The sequence below is a fragment of the Hyla sarda genome, chromosome 5, assembly GCF_029499605.1.
Source record: "Hyla sarda isolate aHylSar1 chromosome 5, aHylSar1.hap1, whole genome shotgun sequence".
Taxonomy (NCBI): Eukaryota; Metazoa; Chordata; class Amphibia; order Anura; family Hylidae; genus Hyla; species Hyla sarda.
This window is the reverse complement of record NC_079193.1, coordinates 348,156,822-348,177,647: the sequence shown is the minus strand read 5'-3', so window position 1 is coordinate 348,177,647 and position 20,826 is coordinate 348,156,822. Positions and strand designations below refer to the sequence as shown.

General features: G+C 42.3%; 1 protein-coding gene across 6 annotated transcripts in view; it reads left to right on the top strand.

Moving 5' to 3' along the window:
• CSMD3 (CUB and Sushi multiple domains 3) overlaps positions 1-20,826 on the top strand; it is a 1,342,864-nt gene that overhangs the window by 394,482 nt on the left and 927,556 nt on the right. For all 6 annotated transcript variants that reach the window (XM_056522623.1, XM_056522621.1, XM_056522626.1 and 3 more), the window contains exon 5: positions 5,682-5,889. In XM_056522623.1, the coding sequence (XP_056378598.1) occupies positions 5,682-5,889 (208 nt within the window). The remainder of the gene's footprint in view (positions 1-5,681; positions 5,890-20,826) is intronic.

The window sequence follows — 20,826 nt, the reverse complement described above, 5'->3', positions numbered from 1 at the left end:
TTTTTTTATGGGAAAAGGGGGTGATTCAAACTTTTATTAGTGAAGTGGTTAAATGACCTTTGTTAACTTTTTTTTCCACTTTTTTTTTGCAGTGCTATAGCTCCCATAGGCACACTGATCTCCTATGCTGATCCCTGCAAAGCCATAGCTTTGCAGGGATCAATGAGATAGGGGCTTTATTGCTCAAGCCTGTAGCTCAGGCTTGGAGCAATCAATCGACAATCGGACGCCGCGGAGTCAGGTAAGGAGACCTCCGCCTGCATCCCAGCTGATCGGAACATCGTGATTTTATCGCGATGTCCCGATCAGCCCGACTGAGCTGCCGGCAAGCATTTACTTTTGTTTTCAGATGCGGCAGTCAACTTTGATCGCCGTGTCTGAAGGGTTAACAGCGTGCGGCACAACAATCGGTGCCGCACACTGTTAGCCCAGGGTCCCGGCTATCGTTAGCAGCCGGGACCGACCCAGTGTGATGCGGTGTCATGGCGTGACTCCATTTTTCACACCGGGACCGGGCTCAGGGCGTACAGGTACGCCCTGAGTCCTTAAGAGATTAGGATAAAATGTATGGCCCATTGTTTTGTTTTTTTATAAATCAAACTAAAGGAAAGTTGTGCAAAAAAACACCATGTTCCACCCACACCACCAGGTATTGATGTGATGCAAAGACCTCTAAAAGGTGGAAGGGAACAACATATGGTCCTTTGTAACCAGTGGGGGTAAACACTTCCCCTGCAAGGCCCTATTCTCACATTATTAATTCCCTTATTAGCAAGTTTTACTCACCCTAAAAAGGGCGGCCCCACACAGGCACTTCTCCATATTTCAACCTACAAACATTGCCTGGAAATGGGAACCATGGTGACTGACAACGAGAAGAACATCTTGTCTGTGCTGCGACAAGGAAGCCTGAGACATGCGCCCTGCATGTTCAATCTGGTTGCTAAGCGGTTCCTAAAGTGTTCCCCCCATCTGCAAGACATCCTAACAATGGAAAGGAAACTCCTTGAGCTGCAGTGTCAGAACGGCATCCCCCAACATAGACTGATTTGCCACGTATCCACACGTTGGAATTCCACCCTCCATATGTTGGAGCGAATATACGAATAGAGAAAAGCCATCACCAATTTCTTGATGATCCAAGCGGATAGGGGGACTCGCCTGTGTAACTTCAATGTCATCCAGGGACAGCTCATGCAGAACACCTGATGTTTGCTCAGGCCCTTTGAGGAAGCCACATTATTAGTCAATCACCAGGATTTTGGGAAGCCACCTCCCACACTACTCTCCTCATCACGACTTGCCCGCGAAGCGGCAGATGTCTCCTCCAATTCTTGGATGGGCAGTAGCTGCTGACTGTCCTCTAGATCGTCCTCAGTAAATAGTGGAGCTGAACCCAAAGCATAAGATACTTCTGTGGGGGAGGTAACAGTATAGGACAGATGCAATGGGAGGACAGGGACTGCTCGCAGGCCATGCCAACTGAGGGTTGTGTCTGAGTAACCCACTGACTGTTGACTGGGGGTGTCAGATGTCACTTGTGATGAAGTGGATGACCATGTTGACCAATCGAAGACGGCAGATGGGTTGCTGGTTGAGACACGAACGCTAGCTGCTCAGGCCTCTTGCTGCGACTCACCCCTACTCTGCCTGATGAATTTAGGCCTCTGCCACTCCTCTGTGCACGTCCTGGCACTTCTCTGCCTGACATACTTAGTGCGTAGATGAGGGGAGTACAATACGCTCCACTACACTCAAAAAAGTATTTGTGTGAAACACCAGCTGGTGAGTACTTTTGCCTGGCCTTTCACAGTATCTAAGCCCTTGAGACTTTAACAGGAACAAAATAGTACACCACTGAGATGTACATATGTGGTATGCACTTATGAGGGGAGTACAATACGCTCCAGTATGCTTTAAAAAGTATTTGTGTACAACACCAGCAGGTGTGTACTTTTGCCTTGCCTTTCACAGTATCTAGGCCCTTCAGACTTTAACAGGAACAAAATAGTACACAACTGAGATGTACATATGTGATATGCACTTATGAGGGGAGTACAATGCCCTCCAGGACGCTTAAAAAAGTATTTATGTACAATGCAAGCTGGTGTTCAATGTTACCTGGCCTTTCACTGTATCTAGGCCCGTGAGACTTTAGCAGTAACAAAATAGTACACCACTGAGATGTACATATGTGGTATGCACTTATGAGGGGAGTACAATGCGCTCCATTACGCTTAAAAAAGTATTTGTGTACAACACCAGCCGGTGTGTACTTTTGCCTGGCCTTTCACAGTATCTAGGCCCTTGAGACTTTAACAGGAACAAAATAGTACACCACTTAGATGCACATATGTGGTTTGCACTCACAGTATGAGGGGAGTACAATGCGCTTCAGTATGCTTAAAAAAGTATTTGTGTACAACACCAGCAGTACACACCAGTGTTGCAGCACACACTCGCTGTGTACTACACCCAAAATTGTACTTTCTCAATCTCACTCCCTTCCCTATCAGTGCTTCTAGGCAGGATTTGTGCTTGAGCTGAATCGCTGCTGTTCTGTGCAACACACTGCTCTCTGTCCCTCTCTGTAATAGAATGCTGTAGTGACTGTGAGGTGAAACGCTGCAGTAAGAATGCTTTTCTGTGCAAAACACACTGCTCTCTGTTCCTCTCTCTGTGCAACAGAATGCTGACTTGCCTAGGAGGGGAATCGCTGCTGGAGAAAAGCTCTTCTGTGGAACAAACAGCACTGTCTGTCCCTATCTATCTCTGCAATGAAAGGCTGAAGTGACTGGCCGCAATATGGCTGCCAATTATATAGGGCTGTGACATCACTGGGGTGATTGGCCGCTGATAGGCTGCATGCTGCATGTGATTCAGGGTCATCCCGCCTACCCTTATTCCCGCCTTTCCAGGATTCCTTGCCCCATGTCCGCACATGTGGATCCGCCATTTTAGATTTTAGCCTGGAGCCTGGACTGCACTAAATGGAGTTTAATGAATCAATTTGCGCAATAGAATCATGGCGATATTCGCATTCGTTGCAAATCAAATTTTTCCTGACATTTGTAACAAATTTGGATTCGTCAGATTCGATTCGCTCATCCCTAACCAATATTAAAACATCAAGAAATTCCATTTTGAATCAGCCACAGTTATAGGTAAGTTTTATATTAAGATCATTGTTGTTTAAAACCTCCATAAAAGTATTTTGCTATTCTTGTGTGCCATGCCATAAAAACAGAATGTCATCAATATATCAGTTCCACTGTAAAACTTTTTCAATCAATGCCACAGGTCTGACATAAAAATATTTCTCTCCCACAACCCCAGGAAAAAATTTGCGTATCAGGGCGCACAGGCCGCCCCCTTCGCAGTTCCCTGGAGTTGCAGGAACAGAGTGTCTTTAAAGGGGTTGTGCGCTGCCCTAATTTTCGGAGCTCCGCTCACAGCGTCCGGAAGTTCATTACTCCGAACGCTGTGTGCGGGCTTCCGTGTTCGCGGCCGTCGGGCGTGACGTCACGCCCAGCCCCTCGCTCGCCCCCTCGTGACGTCTTGCCCGCCCCCTCGAAGCGGTCGCGCCCCCTTCCCATAGACTTTCGTTGAGGGGGCAGGTGAGACATCACAAGGGGGCTGGTGAAACGTCGCCGTGTTCCGGCACGGTTCTCAAGGTAGCGTGGGGCGCTCAGAAGCGCCCCGCGCTACCTTGAGAACCATGCCAGAGGAGCAGTCCGAGATGGGAGCCAGCTAGCCAGCATTTATGCAGTGAGTGCAGGACACCTGTCTTTTCTTTTGTATTCATATTATACAGATCTATGTTTACTTGATCATTTTCCCTGCCCATTGCAGTGGCCAGGATTTGTCTGATTGTTGTTGCCTTTTAATGTAAATTTTATCTATGTATTTCAATAAAGCTTATTTGGGATTTTGCATCCTATGCATTCTCTGGTGTGTTTAATAGGTGATTTAAGTTTTAGGGTTAAATATTATTTTGTAGAGATGCTTCTTATAGTAAGTCATCTTTACACAACATATGTGGTGTCATTTCCAGAGAATAGCTACAATTTATTCCTTTTTGTAGCCATCACAATGTGCAAAACTGTGAATGACTATAATTGTCACTTCTAAATTATCTTCTGCTGATAACTGGATATGACGCAGCTCAGCCTGGATTTGCAATGTGTCATCTGTAAAAAATCACCCGATGCAGGGCTTAGTCAGAATTTGCTAGTTTTTGTAAGTTTTATGCCTGTAGGTATAAAAATTACAACTATACGGGTTGCACAGAACAGGAACCGTATCAATCATGTTACTCATCCCCCCTGCAGCTCTGATGTACTCTACTCTAATAATCTACTCATCAAGTCACTTTATTTTAGCCAAAAGGGTAGTTCTAATAATGCTACTACTTCTTTAGAAGCTTCTCTGTATAACAGCAGAAGTAACAAAAAATAAGTATAATGAAAAAAAAACTGTTTATTTCAGCTGAATCTGTATTTACTAACATAAGAGATATGATCTAATTACTATAACAGTTGTAGTAGTTACAATTTTCCTAATCAGCAGTAAATATGATTAAAGCAGGGAGAAATATCCCAAAAAAGTGTTGTCTATATACTACAAATAGAGCATGCTGCAGTTATCACAAACTACAGAATGTCCTTGAATGTGGGCATGTTTATTTAAGGTTATAAACAAAACAAGACAAAAAATGTATAAAAAATATGAAAAAAATGAAATATTAAAGGGAAATTTTGGGTTTTAACTATCATTTAATTATGAGCCCCTGATGCAAATGTATGAAATAAACTTGTTTTATCTTTCAGAATTTGATTGTCCCCTTTCCCTGTATTTTTGTTGTCCCCGGAAGTTATTTGTTCTTAGGTCTTTGGAATTTTAGGGGCCTTCAACTCTTGCACGCTGGTACTTACAGATATGCTGCACACGTCATTAGGGGGCTGGCATCTTAGACCGTTCAAGCCCCTGCGATCAGGTGACTCATTATGACTAGTGATGAGCGGCATTGCCCATATTCGAATTTGCGATATATATATAGATGAATATTCGTCTTATATTCGCAAATTTTGCGGATTCGTTATGTGAATATAAGCATATTCGCGTATTCAAGGACGAAAACAGTGAGGGGGTGGGCAACTTTACTTTTGGTTGCTAGGGATGTTGTTGATAACCTCTGACAAGTGTATTTGCATTATTCTAATTGGCCCACAAGTGAAAAGAAGGAATATGCAAATATTCACATATGTGAATATGCGAATATGCGCATATGTGGAAAAAAGTGAATATTTGTAATTTCTAATATATAGCGAATATATTCGCAATATTCGTGAATACGCAAAAAAAATTTTAAATGTGAAATGCGCCCTACACTAATTATGATACATTCAAGAAGCAAGCCAGGAAAGTGCTGAGACAACAGTATTCTTGAATTCTGTAGAATATAGAACTTCTGGTAACAACAAAAATACATATAAAGAGGATAAACCACCTCTTAAAGGTCACACACGTTTATTGTAAAAACATACAACTTTGCATTAGGGGCTTATAAGTAAATAATAGTAAAAACCTAAAATACATGTCTAGACAGTTTTTGAAATATTTTACTTTCACCAGCTTCTTGACTGTTTTTGTTCACTCATAACTTTTGTTTGCTTTTATAGCTGAAGATGCATGTGGAGGAACAGTACGAGGAACAAATGGAATCATTTCAAGCCCCGGATTTCCCAATGAATACCACAATAATGCAGACTGCACATGGACGGTTGTCACAGAACCCGGGGATACCATATCACTTGTTTTTACAGATTTTCAGATGGAGGACAAATATGATTACCTAGAAGTTGAAGGTTCTGAGCCACCAAAGTTACGGTAAGATGCTTGTGCTTTTGGAATTTATTTTTGACTGGTCTGCATGACTAAGACAGGTTGGGGGTTTAACAAAGTTTTTCTTGGTCGTGCAAGTCCTCTACTCCATACCTTGACCTCTGTTAAGGGCTGTTAGAAGCTTTGATAGCTCAGAACTGCAGGCAAGTTCCAATTTAAGAATACCTTAACTATAAATCTGGCATGATTTTGTTAAAACAAAAGCATATGAAGGTAGATAGGAGTCTAGAAGATTTGGGTGCAGAATAACATCTATACAATTTTGGGGTTCTAAGGTACGAGTTTTGAGTTTATAAATTCCTTTCAGGCACCATATTTCTTTTTACAATCTGTTTTGTTATATTATACTTAACTTTTCCTTTTTTTATGAATACTTTTGTTTTTTTTTCTCCTTTTAATAAGAGGAAAGGAAGCTGTCATCTCTCACACAGCTGTGTCATGTGGGAACATTCTGTAACAGCCAAGTGAGGGTTGATGTTGGGCGTATTTTGTGAAGGGAATGAGAAATGATGACATGTTCTTCAAAGACATAACATGAACAAATGTCAATAATATTATGCGGATTATTCTGTTTGGATGATGAATGTCATGGCAAGAACATCACGAGGAAAGATAGAACAGAAACAGCCTTGATGGTATAGTCAATGATTGAGATGTTGAAAGTGAGAAGAATCTTTCATAGCAATAATTCCTATGACTTAATTGTGGACCTTTAACTTAGGAGCAAAGAATCAATATATTTTTTTTTAACATAATGAACTGCATAATAGCATTAAAGCAAGATGGAGTACTACATGAAATGTTGGTCCAGTCAGTGAAACTCTGGATCACTAAGGGCAACTTAAGAACTGTTGATTGTTCACTCATTTGTGGTGTAGAAGTTTGTGCTTGTTTTTGTTTTGTTTCCCTAATAATAGACCAAAAACTATTAGCCTAGAAGTCTGAGGATGCTCCGCTGAGCAAAACATGTCAGGGGGGGGGGGGGGGGGGGGGGGGGCTAGGTGTGTCTAAGTTCTAAAGTCTTGTGTAGCTATAGTGTATGAAATGGTACCAGTGGACTGCAGCCACCAGCATTCCATTTTTTGACGAGAGGTCTGTATCGTTGTGCAATAGGTCATAAAGAGTACATTGTGGAGTATACAGTCACAGACGATAACTAGCCATGCTTTCAAAAGTTCAAATTTTTTTTTTCTGGATTCAAGTGTCAAAGAGGTGCTACTATGCCACTAAAGTGATGTCAGCTGGAATGTCTCCTGGCTTCCCCTACTTTCTCTGTCCCTCCTGGATTAACAGTCATATTGGTGCGTGCACAGTGAGCTTCCTGCTGTGAATACTGACTTCTAAAACTCATCACACAAATGCGCCATAAAGTGTGAGATTTGCAGACAACTCAGTGCTGAAAGACAAATAATGACTGTCAGTCCAGACGAGACAGGAAGGGAGCGAGGGTGCATGCCAACCCGTGACACTTCAGGGGCTCAGCACCCCCTCTTTGACACTTAAAAGCAAAAGAAAAAAATACTATTTTATATCTTCTGGAAGCCAGGTCAGCTCCAAAAAAGGTAACATTGGTTTTATTGCCCATATAGTTATACCATAGTGCCTGCAGCTTCTTACCTGATATAGGGCTTTTAAAACCTTGATGCCATTGGGCCTCAATCCTAAACAGAATTAGATCTTACATTCTTAAAACCCTGTTCTCTTTGAAGTATTAATCACATAAACCATTTTATAGATTAATAACATTACAACTTACTATACCCCATATTTTAATTGAATTTGAATTCACTTTACATGAGAAATGTAGGTATATGTTCTCTGTGCATATAATATGCTTTCATGTAATTTTTATTTATTGTTTAAATGCAAAGGGTTAAAGAAACCTTAAATCACAAGATCATTAATATCTGACTGGCCTCTTTCACCTTTTGCAAACACCTGTGTCTTCATGCAACATTCACCCTGACTAAGGGCTGTTAAACATGAAATGCGTTGGAGTACCATTTGTGTGACTGTGCTATTGTAGCAAATGATCAATGTTTTATAAAGGCTGACATTTCTTAACTTATGTATAAACAGAAAAAGTGGGGTTAGCCCCTCTTGGCTACACAGTCAGACTTGCCTAGAGATGTTTGGTTATATCTAAAGTGCTATATACTACTATTGTATGCGTATGTGCGCAATATCTTTATGGCATTGCCAAATGATGTGGTAAAATAGAAACCACATCATTTGGCAATGCCATAAAGATATTGGAGGAGATTTATCAAAACCTGTGCAGAGGAAAAGTTGTGCAGTTGCCCATAGCAACCAATCAGATCGCTTCTTTCATTTTTCACAGGCCTTCATGAAAATGAAAGAAGCAAGCTGATTGGTTGCTATGGGCAACTGGGCACGTTTTCTTCTGCACAGGTTTTGATAGATCTCCCCCATTGTGCACATACGCATACAATAGTAGTATATACCACTATAACTATAACCAAACATCTCTAGGCAAATCTGACTGTGTAGCCTAGAGGGGCTAACCCCACTTTTTCTGTTTATACATAAATATCAGTATTTTAAGGCGGCACGGGGAGTTATCACTCAGCGATAAGTGTGAGTGAGCCACCATTGTCTATTTTTAGCCTTTTTTCTATATTTCTTAACTGATATTAGATGGACGCTTGGCTTCCTCTTTTCTGCCCTCTTGACATAGTTAAATCCCTTGATGGGGAGGGGGGGGATAATGCACCCACCCAATGCCCTACTATTTGCCAAACATCAGAGATTTCATTAGAATACAATATTGTCTTGTAGTTACAACCATGGAGGATTTAGAGGTGTGCAGGACTCAAGTCCTGCAGGAACACATGTGAATAGAGTTCCTGCATTTTTTTCACAGCAGGAACCCTGTTCCCATTGGCAGGAGTCCTACTATTTTTAGTTGCATTTGAGCATAGTCGCATGCTTACATGATCAAGCCACTTAAGTCCATTGTATGTTAAGAGCATAACTCTATGGAAACCTTGTAATAGGCTCTGAAGCCATCAAAATGTCATCTAAAAATAGGAAAAAGTGAGGATTAAAGAAAAATAAGTAGATAACTAATATAGATAATGTAAGTCCTTACATATAAAGGTAAGAAAGATCTGCTGGGGGCTGTAAATCACTGTCTATGTAGAGGACAGGAGCTTCTTCAGGGTCCTGTACAGTACACACAGTGTCCCATAAAAGTAAAATGGAGTCGCCTTTACCTGGTGTACAAAGAAGCAACTAACCCTGGCACAGGTGAAGAGTAGAACAGAACATGTAGTACCTCCCTGTACTGTAGGGAGGCTCTACCAGACAGCTGGTCAGTGCATGCCCTTCAGTAATACAGGTGTTTTACCAGTGAATGTGCATTCTGATTGGTCAGTTCTTCCAGCCCTTGACACATTTCACAGATCTGGACATACAGCATTGTATGTTGAGTCTGGTTTCAAGTTACAATGGTCCAGAAAAGACCATTGTATTTTGAAACTATTGTATGTTGAGGACATTGTAAGTTGAGGGATTACTGTATTAATGGTCCATCAATAAGCCAGAAAAAAATACTGATAACCTTTTATTAAATTATTTTCTGTTTTGTTAATACACTTTGTTCATTTCTAAAGTTGGAAAATGTACAACAAAGCCATTTTTTTAGGAGATTTTCAATAAAACAAAAACTGAATAAAAGCAAAATGTTCTAGGATACAATTCTGAAAACCAGAATGTGGCTTTATTTACAATTTCTGAAACATATTGAGGTCAAGTACTACTGTCTTGTCCTAGAAACATAAAATCATCTTCTTACTTTCAAAGGTACAGTATATCAAGTAGAGAGTGCTCTGTATGTTTATGTAGGTTAGTTCGGATACACAATATGTACTATAATTTAAGCCAAATGACATTTGGGGCACTCCGTACACAAATGTTTGCTAGGGAAAGAACTATACTTCAAAAGTTATTTTGAATTTAATTATTTGGCAGTAAATGCAAGAAACTTTAAAAGAACACATTGTATAGGACAATAGCTTTTACGTTTTCAAAGGAAAATGTTTTTGGCTAAGTGGATATAATAACCGTGCCTTCAAATTGCATATTTTCTTATTTTCTTTAAAAAATTGCAAAGCATTAATATAAGTATTTCTAGAAAAAAATCATGGTACTGTTAAAGGCAGCTCCGAGGAGCAAGTTTGTTGTACATTTTTGTGTAGCCATGTTCTTTTGTTTTTTGTTCTTTGACCCCATTGCTGTTTATACAAGTCCCCTAGGCTAGGGGTAGGCTACTGTAGGAAAATATATAAATAAATCCCCTCCATAATTCAAATTTAATTATTAGCTGTCTGGGCATGCTGGGAGTTGCAGTTTGGCCTTCCTAGTGGTTGCCAAAGTAAAGTTCACTATACTTTCACTTTCATTCCCCCCACCGTCGTTTCCCTACCTGAGCCAGGATCTTTGCTGTCTCCAACGACAATCAGCGATTCCCAGGCATCTTCTCCTCCCGGTACCGGCCTCCATCTTCTCCCCATGTTCCCCTCGACATCCAGGGGTGGTCAGAACGAGGGGTTATCATGGCAACCCACTGTCCTGTTCTGCCATTGGTCAGAATCAGTTCTGACCAATGGCGGGGGATAAGAGGAAATTGAAGCACTGCGACCTCACTCCTAGCCCTCAGGATGATCAGGGCTTTCACTGACAGCTCCGATCATCCCTATTTTCCAGGTGATCGGGTCACCAGAGACCCGATCAGCCCGGGATAGCAGAAAATTGCATGTCTGAATTGACATGCGATTTTCTGCGATCTCCGACCAGGGCGATGTGCCGGGGTGCCTGCTGACTGATTTCAGCCGGCATCCCATTACTGTCCCCAACTGGCTAGAGGCGGGGACCGGAATTCCCATGGGCGTATGCATACGCCCCACGTCCTTAAGGACTCGGGATGCAGGGCATATGCATACGCCCGGTGTCCTGAAGAGGTTAAAGCTAGTGAATCATTTGGAATCAGTGGGGCTAAAACTTATTTAGTCAGCCACCAATTGTGCAAGTTCTCACACCTAAAAAGATAAGAGAGGCCTGTAATTTACATCATAGGTATACCTCAACTATGAGAGTCATAATGAGAAAAAAAAATCCATAAAATCGCATTGTCTGATTTTTAATCAAATTATGGTGGAAAATAAGTATTTGGTCACCTACAAACAAGCAAGATTTCTGGCTCTCACAGACCTGTAACTTCCTCTTTAAGAGTCTCCTCTGTCCGCCACTCATTACCTGTATTAATGGCACCTGTTGGAACTTGTTATTGGTATAAAAGACATCTGTCCACAACCTCAAACAGTTACACTCCAAACTCCACTATGGCCAAGACCAAAGAGCTGTCAAAGGACACCAGAAACAAAATTGTAGACCTGCACCAGGCTGGGTAGACTGAATCTGCAATAGGCAAGCAGCTTGGTGTGAAGAAATCAACTGTGGGAGCAATTATTAGAAAATGGAAGACATACAAGACCACTGATAATCTCCGTCGATCTGGGGCTCCACACAAGATCTCACCCCGTGGTGTCAAAATGATCACATGAACGGTGAGCAAAGATACCAGAACCACACAAGGGGAACAAGTGAATGACCTGCAGAGAGCTGGGACCAAAGTAACAAAGGCAACCATCAGTAACACACTATGCCACCAGGGACTCAAATCATGCAGTGCCAGATGTGTCTCCTTGCTTAAGCCAGTACATGTTCAGGCCCATCTGAAGTCTGCTAGAGAGCATTTGAATGATCCAGAAGATTATTGGGAGAATGTCAAATGGTCAGATGAAACCAAAGTAGAACTTTTGGGTAAAAAACTAAACTTTTTGGAAAAAACGTGTTTGGAAGAGAAAAAATGCTGAGTTGCATCCAAAAAAACACCATACCTACTGTGAAGCATGGGGGTGGAAACATCCTGCTTTGGGGCTGTTTTTCTGCTAAGGGACCAGGACGACTGATCTGTGTAAAGGAAAGAATGAATTGGGCCATGTATCGTGAGATTTTGAGTGAAAATCTCCTTCCATCAGCAAGGGCATTGAATATAAAACGTGGCTGGGTCTTTCAGCTTGGCAATGATCCTATACACGCCGCCCCAGCAACAAAGGGGTGACTTAGTAAGAAGAGTTTCAAGGTCATGGAGTGGCCTAGCCAGTCTCCAGATCTCAACCCAATAGAAAACCTTTGAAGGGAGTTAAAAGTCCGTGTTGTCAAGTGACAGTCCCAAAACATCACAGCTCTAGAGGAGATCTGCATGGAGGAATGGGCCAAAATACCAACAACAGTGTGTGAAAACCTTGTGAAGACTTACAGAAAACATCTGACCTCTGTAATTGCCAATAAAGGGTATATAACAAAGTATTGAGATGAACTTTTGATATTGACCAAATACTTATTTTCCACCATAATTTGTAAATAAATTCTTTAAAAATCAGACAATGTGATTTTATGGATTTTTTTTTCTCATTATGTCTCTCATAGTTGAGGTATACCTATGATGAAAATTACAGGCCTCTCTCATCTTTTTAAGTGGGAGAACTTGCACAATTGGTGGCTAACTAAATACTTTTTTGCCCCACTGTATATATAACTTAGGTTTTTTTGTAATCATACTGACCTGAAAAATCAAGAAAACCTGTTTTTCTGACTGCACGAGTTACAACTAGTGTTGCTCGCGAATATTCACAATGCAAGTTTTATTCGCGAATATCGCATATTCGCGAATTCGCGAATATTCGCGAATATAGCACTATATATTCGTAATTACGAATATTCGTTTTTTTATTTATTTTTTTCACAGTACACATCACAGTGATCATCCCTCTCTGCTTCCAGCTTGTGTGGTGTAAAGAAGGCTCTAATACTACTGTGTGAGACTGGTGCGCGCATTTTCGCATATGCGAAAATTTGCATATGCTAATTTTCGCATATGAGAATTTTCGCTTATGTTAATTTTGTGTATCCTAATTTTCGCATATGTTCATTTTCGCATTCGCGAATTTTCGCTTATGCGAAAATAAAACGAGACTTACGAATATGTGAATATTCGCGAATATATGACGACTATACGTCCATATATTCGCGAATATTCATGAATTTGAATATGGCCTATGCCGCTCAACACTAGTTACAACGTGAAAAGAAATTCCACTCACTCCAAATTTGCTAAATTTATTTATTTTTTCAATTTTACCTCACAAATATATATTTTTTTCCTTTTGTTTCACAGGTTTGACATGAAAGTAATTATTTCATGTGTTTTCTTTTTTTCTTTCTGCCCCCCCCCCCCCCAAACACTATAGTGAAAAGAAATGTATGACACCAGTGTTCCTTTTGTACCTTCCTTTTTGATTAATTCCTGACCGTCACTTAAATAAGGTGTCATAAACCACATAAAATGCTGCATTTGTGAAAACAGCCTTTATGAAGTTGTTAGAACATTCTGTTCAGCCGTTTCGTAGTTCTATTTACCTCTGCTGCTGCCATCACAACTTCCATAGGTTGGATTCACACTGTTTTCAACATTTTTAGCAAAATACAAGTTAGCAAAGTCTTTATCCTTTCCCTGTGTTTTAGATTTATTCCTGATTTTTGCTTTATAAAAAAAAGCATCAGAAACTGCACAAAAAGCTGCAATACAACTGTTGTCCTTTTCCAATATTTCTATCTCAATTTATGTCTCTATCACCTATATTTATTACTTTAAGAAAAACTTTTCATTTGCTCACAATGTTAGATATCCTTTCAGGGGAAAGGGGCGTGCCCTTTCTTGTGGTGGTGGTGGTGGGAGGGGATTGGGGTGTCTGCTCATGCAGCCTCGTCCAAGAGCTATCTCTTGTCTATGACTCATGGACAAGCCTGATGCTGCTGCAGGACTGGTTAGTGTCCCAGTAGGTATGGGGACCACTAGAGGGGGAATTTTCATGAGTTGTTTTCTTTATGAAATATCAAAAAATATTAAACAACTATATAACAAAAGGTCTTTAATTTTCATGAGTAACTACATCTAAAAAAGTTTTTGTGGATCTGACAGTGCCCATTTACCTTTATCCACAGTTATTTACATTTCTTTATTATTGTTTAACTGAGTAAACAAAAACAAGCAGCACGTGAACAATAACCTTGCACACATGACCTGCTTAGGCTGGGTTCACATATGTACGGCATCCGGCATAGTTGAACTCAGCCTAGATCTGGACACAACTGATGCCATAACTGATGACAAGTTGTTATCAGTTGTACAGCCTCCGGCATCTATTGTTTCTGCACAGTGGACATGGGAAAGCAGCAATCTGCGTCCCCTGTCCGGTGCCCTCCGGCATGTCCAACCAGCTGGTGTCCAAATTGAGACGCTGGATGATTGTGAACTGTCTCATTTAAATGAATGGGATCAGTTCTAGCTTCAGTTTCCCTCTTGTGCACACCAGAGGGAAAATATGCCGGATGCCTGATATATGTGAACCCAGCCTTCCACTTTGTATGCTCAAGAAAAGTAAGCAGCCGGGTTGCTAATCATTAACAAGCAGCCGGCACTGCTGCCACTTTAAAACAGTTCCCCCCCTACTGATAAGCCGGCAGGGGGCCCCCTGGGGGATGGGGGCCCTAGGCAAATATCTTGTTTGCCCCCCTCCCCCCCTAACGTCGGCCCGCTCCATCCTGCCGGGCACGATATTACCTCCTCCTACATGCCGCTATCCACCCCCTGCACTTGCACACACATTCTCTCCATAAGATGCACAGACATTTCCTTCCCACTTTTGGGGGAGAAAAAGTGCGTCTTATGGAGCGAAAAATACGGTAACTGCAAACCAGACATTTTGGAGCAATAAGGATTGGACAGTGATACTTCTCTCATGAGTCCTTAGGACTGTGTTGGGCTGTCAAGCAGTATCTGAAAGGGTCTGAATTGTTATCTTTGCTCTATATACACCAACGATGGACATCTTTTGAATTTTAGGAAGTAATAAAAAAAAAATGTGCGCACTGGTGAAGACGTACTGTCAGTGGTTAAGGATAGTAAATGGACAGCCACTTACTGAACAATGTTTTGCTAAGGCCATTCACACGGCAGAATATGAATGCAGAATTCCTTATGAATATTCTGCAATGAGATTCCACAGCAGCAGAGCCCCATTGATTTCAATGGGATTATGCTGCACTGTTCACATTTCCATGCCAAATGTTTCATGCACGGAAATTAAAATACCGGCATCCGCAGAAAGAATAGTCATGTCTACTCTTTCTGCCGAGTCCGCATGGCTATGCATTGCCATCTATGAGATGGCACATTTCTGAGGGGTCTTAGTGTTGGCATGTACTTCAAGCGCTCCACTGTCAGTGAAATGGCTAAAATTCTGTGCTAGATATTTCTTGCGTGGAAATTCTAATTCTGGTGTCCGCAAAAAGAGTAATAATGTCTATTCTTTCTGCGGTGTCCACATGAAAATACATTGCCATCTATAAGATAAGCCATCTCCGAGGGGTCCAAGTGCCGGCATATTCTGCCAGCGCTCGGTTGTCAGTGAAATGTCTGCACCGAAATTTTCCATGTGGGCATTCCACCGTGAGAACATAGCCTAAAAGTACAACACCTCAATAGGCAAGTAGAATCCAAAGTCGAGATCAGCAGCCATCTGGTCATCAACTGGGTCCAGTGGACAATATAGGCCAACAAGCACCTTCCATGTGTTATGGAACAAAGACCATGGTGTGGCACTTTCTCTCTTATTGATGAACTTCCCAAGACGGATCAAATTGATGTGAACAATTTATTATACAAAAAACTTCTATATAATAATAAGTAGTTGTATACTAAATAATTCACATCAACTTCATCTGTGTTGGAAAATTCATCAAAATGAGAGGAAGCGCTACACAGATCGGTCTTTTCTCCATAACACATGGGAGGTGTTTGTTCTTTTGTATTTTGACACTGGAATTATTCAAAAAATGTAAAGAGATGATGTGAGGTTTTTCATAAATATGTTCGTCTTATAACCTACATTTACCGGATTTGCTTGCATTTTGTCGTTTCGAGAAAGGTTCTATCCAGTTGCATCTTTCATTAATAAATCTAAACTACCGGTGATATCTGAAGTCATTGGATCCCATTCTGGTTAATATATAGAGAATTAGCTTTTTTATTTTTTGGAACTCTGTGTATGACAAATTGGTCTGGTAGCGGGATGTTAAGTGTCAGGTTTAAAGGTTAATCTTCTCAGTCCACGTCTGTCACTGACAAGAATGAGGTTAATTGGCTTCACTTTAGGGATGTAAGGACTGATTCATATGCTAAAGTATTGATCAGACAAGGATAAATGCATGCTCTTTGTAAGGTCGGAGTACATGGACACCCAAAGGGCACATTAGGACATAGGGGGGAGATAGATCAGTGTAGAAGGTCATTGGGGGACACCTTTTAATCTTCTTAAATGAAATACAGTAAAATACTAAATTGTACTATACTGTAATATAGTGCTGTGACATGAAGATAGAATAAAAAGGAGCAATAGTCAGTGTGTTACAATTAGGCTCCATTTTTACTTCCAAGACACAGTTTTTGTTACATTTTTTGCCAAAATAGTGTGTTAGTAGATGCATTTTTCCTCTTTGTGATTATTTTATCATGTGACTCAATGATTTCTAATGAATAATGTGTGTGTGTGTGTGTGGGGGGGGGGGGTGGCAGGTTTGCTGTTGTGCCATGTTCTTTCCATTTGGTTATGATAGATTTAATGGTGCTCTTGGGGATCATCAAATATTTGGATATTTGTTAATAACCTCACCCTGAATTGTACTTCTCATTGACATTGTCCCTTACTTGTTTGGAGAGTTCCTTGGTTTTCATGGCAGTGTTTGGGTACTGATGCCTCTTGCTTAGATTTTGCAGCCTCTGGGGCCTTTCAAAAAAGGTGTGTGTATATGTAATGACAGATCATGTGACACATAGATTGCACACAGGTGGACATCCTTTCACTAATTATTGTATATAATCGAGTACAAGCCGTGTTTTTAAGCACAATTTTTTGTGCTGAAAACGTCTCCCTCAGCTTATACTCAAATGAACACAAAAAAATAAACAAACAAAAAAATAACACTTCAAGCATACCAGTGTGGGTGGGGTTGGAGGGGTGGACCGGGCCGTCCATTTTTGCCCACCTATGCTTCAGGGACCATCTGCATTCCGGTGGGGAGGGCGAGAAGGTCCGGGCCATCCATCTTCACCAGGAGGCCCTCTTCTCTGCTCCAGGCCGTCCCTGGACTAGGGACGTTGCATTGATGCCGCCGCTCAGGACATCCCTGCGCGTCGGCGGCAATGCATCGTCACTAGTCTGGGGCCGGCCCAGGGTGGAGAAGAGGGCCTCCTGATGAAGATTGACGTCTCGGACCGGTTCACCCTCCTCACCAGAATGCGAACAATCCCTCCAGCTAAGGAAAGGACCGAGAGAGCAAAAACTGGGGAGGTGAGTAGACAACGAAGGGGGATTCTGGATGATGACAGGGGGTAATGATTAAAGGAGGTCTGGATGATGACAGGGGGAAGTTGACAGGGGGTGATGATGACAGGGGTGATGATGACAAGGGTGATGATGACAGGGGGTCTGGATGATGACAGGGGGAATGATGACAGGGGGGTCTGGATGATGACAGGGGGGATGATGACAGGGGGGATGATGACAGGGGGGTCTGGATGATGATGGGGAATGATGACAGGGGGTGATGAAGACAGACGGTGATGATGACAGAGGGGGTCTGGATGATGACAGGGGAGGGATTATGTATTTCCTACCCTAGGCTTATTCTCAAGGCAATAGGTTTTTCTAGGTTTTTGGGGTGAAATTAGGGGCCTCGGCTTATATTCGGGTCAGCTTATACTCGAGTATATACGGCCTGTGACTTCTGAAGGTAATTGGTTGCAGCAGAGCATTTTATGGGCTTCCTAACAAAGGGGGTGCATAAATACACACATGACAATTTTCTGTATTCTATTTTTAAACAATAGTTTTATTTATATATTTTTCTCATTTCACTTCACCAACTTAGACTATTGTGTTCTGATCCATCACATAAAATTCAGATTAACAAAACATTGAACTTCAGGACACAGGGCGTATGCATATGCCCTGCATCCTGAGTCCTTAAGGACGTAGGGCGTATGGATATGCCCGTGGGAATTCCGGTCCCCGCCGCTAACCGGTCGGGGACTGGACCGGGATGACTGCAGGCATCCCGTGCATATGCCCAGGGGGGTCCTGAGAGCCCCCCATGTCAGCCATCACCAGAAATCGCAGGTCAATTCAGAACGGCGATTTTCGATGGATCCGGGTCATACCGGTGTCCGGTGACCCGGAAAATCAGGGGGATCGGGGGTATCCAAGACACCCCCGGTCCCCCTGAAGGGATAGGAGTTAGGTGGCAGGGGTGCCACCCCTCCTATCCCTGCTATTGGTCATCAAGAAGCGACGACCAATAGCAGATCGGGCGGGGGGGTTAAAGTTCGGTTCCCCCTTTCTGCCCACTGACTGTAATCCGGGCAGAATGGGGGAACTGCAGCGTGACCGGCGGCAGCGGTGGAGATTCCTTACCTGACCGGTGGCGGCGGTGATGACATGCGGCTCCATCGTGCAGCTCCCTGGTGAAGACTACGAAAGTCGGTGAGTAGTTGCCTAGCAACATCTGGGGGGGGGGGGCTAAAGTTTGGAGACCACTATACAGTGGTCTCTAAACTGTAGCCCTCCAGATGTTGAAAAACTGCAACTCCCAGCATGCCCAGACAGCCGTTTGGGCATAATGGGATTTGTAGTTTTGCAAGATTTAGGGGGCTACAGTTTGGAGATCCCTGTGCAGTGGTCTTTAAACTGTTGCCCTCCAGATCTTGCAAAACTACAACTCCCAGCATGCTCACACAACAGTGTGCTGTCTGGGTATGCCAGGATTTGTAGTTTTGCAACATCTGGAGGGCCACAGTTGTGAGATCACTGTGCAGTGGTCTCTAAACTGTAGCCCTCCAGATGTTGCAAAACTGCAAATCCCAGCATGTCCAAACAGCAAACAGCTGTCTCGGCATGCTTGGAGTTGTAGTTGCATACCTCCAGCTGTTGCATAACTACATCTCCCAGCATGCCCTTCGGCGATCAGTGCATGCTGGGAGTTGTAGTTTTGCAACAGCTGGAGGCACCCTGGTTGGAAAATACTGAGTTAGGTAACAGCACCTAGCTGAAGGTTTTCCAACCAGTGTGCCTCCAGCTGTTGCAAAAGTAGTTTTGCAACAGCTGGAGGTTTGCCCCCCATGTGAATGTACAGGGTACATTCACACGGGCAGGTTTATAGTAAGTTTCCTGCTTCAAGTTTGAGCTGCGGCAAATTTTCTGCCGCAGCGCAAACTCCTAGCGGGAAACTCACTGTAAACCCATCAGTGAGAATGTACCCTAAAATCACTCCACTACTCTACACTAATACATAATAAAGGATAAAACACTACATATACACCCCCTTACACTGTCCCCCCAATAAAAATAAAAAACATATCGTACGGCAGTGTTTCCAAAACAGAGCCTCAAGCTGTTGCAAAACAACAACTCCCAGCATTTCTGGACACCCACTGACTGTCCAGGCATGCTGGGAGTTTAGAAACAGCTGGAGGCAACCTGTTTGGAAATCACTGGTGTAGAATATCCCTATGTCCACCCCTATGCAATCCCTATTTTAGTCCTCAAATGGGCATGGCGCTCTCACTTCGGAGCCCTGTCGTATTTCAAGGAAACAGTTTATGGCCACATATGGGGTATTTCCGTACTCGGGAGAAATTGAGTTACAAGTTTTGGGGGGCTTTTTCTCCTTTTACCCCTTATGAAAAGGAAAAGTTGGGGTCTACATCAGCCGGTTAGTGTAAAAAAATGTATTTTTAACACTAACATGCTGGTGTTGCCCCATACTTTTTTATTTTCATAAGAGGTAAAAGGAAAAAAGGACGCCCCAAAATTTGTAACGCAATTTCTCCTGAGTACGGAAATACCCCATATGTGGGCGTAAAATGCTCTGCGGATGCATAAAGCTCAGGAGTGAGAGCGCACTATGTACATTTGAGGCCTAAATTGGTGATTTGCACAGGGGTGGCAGATTTTACAGCAGTTCTAACATAAACGCAAAAAAATAAATACCCACAAGTGACCCCATTTTGGAAACTACACCCCTCATGGAACGTAACAAGGGGTATAGTGAGCCTCAACACTCCACAGGTGTTTGACGAATTTTCGTTAAAGTTGGATGGGAAAATGAAAAAAAAAATGCTGGTATTACCCTAAATTTTTCATTTTCACAAGGGAAAATAGGAAAAAAGCCCCCCAAAATTTGTAACCCCATTTCTTCCCCCTACCCTACCCCTCATGGAATGTAATAAGGGGTATAGTGAGCATTTACACCCCACAGGTGTCTGACAGATTTTTGGAACAGTGGTCTGTGAAAATGAAAAACTTCATTTTTCATTTGCACAGCCCTCTGTTCCAAAGATCTGTGAAACGCCAGTGGGGTTTAAATGCTTACTGCACCCCTTATTAAATTCTGTCGGAGGTGTAGTTTCCAAAATGGGGTCACATGTGGGGGGTTCACTATTCTGCACCACGGGGGGCTTTGTAAATACACAAGGCCCCCGACTTCTATTCCAACCAAATTCTCTCTCCATAAGCTCAATGGCGCTCCTTCTTTTCTGAACATTGTAGTGTACCAGCAGAGCACTTGACGTCCACACATGAGGTATTTCCATACTCAGAAGAAATGGGGTTACACATTTTGGGGGGCATTTTCTCCTATAACCCATTTGTTGAAATTAAAAATTTGAGGAAAAACCAGCATTTTAGTGAAAAAAAAAGTTCATTTACACATCAAACTTTA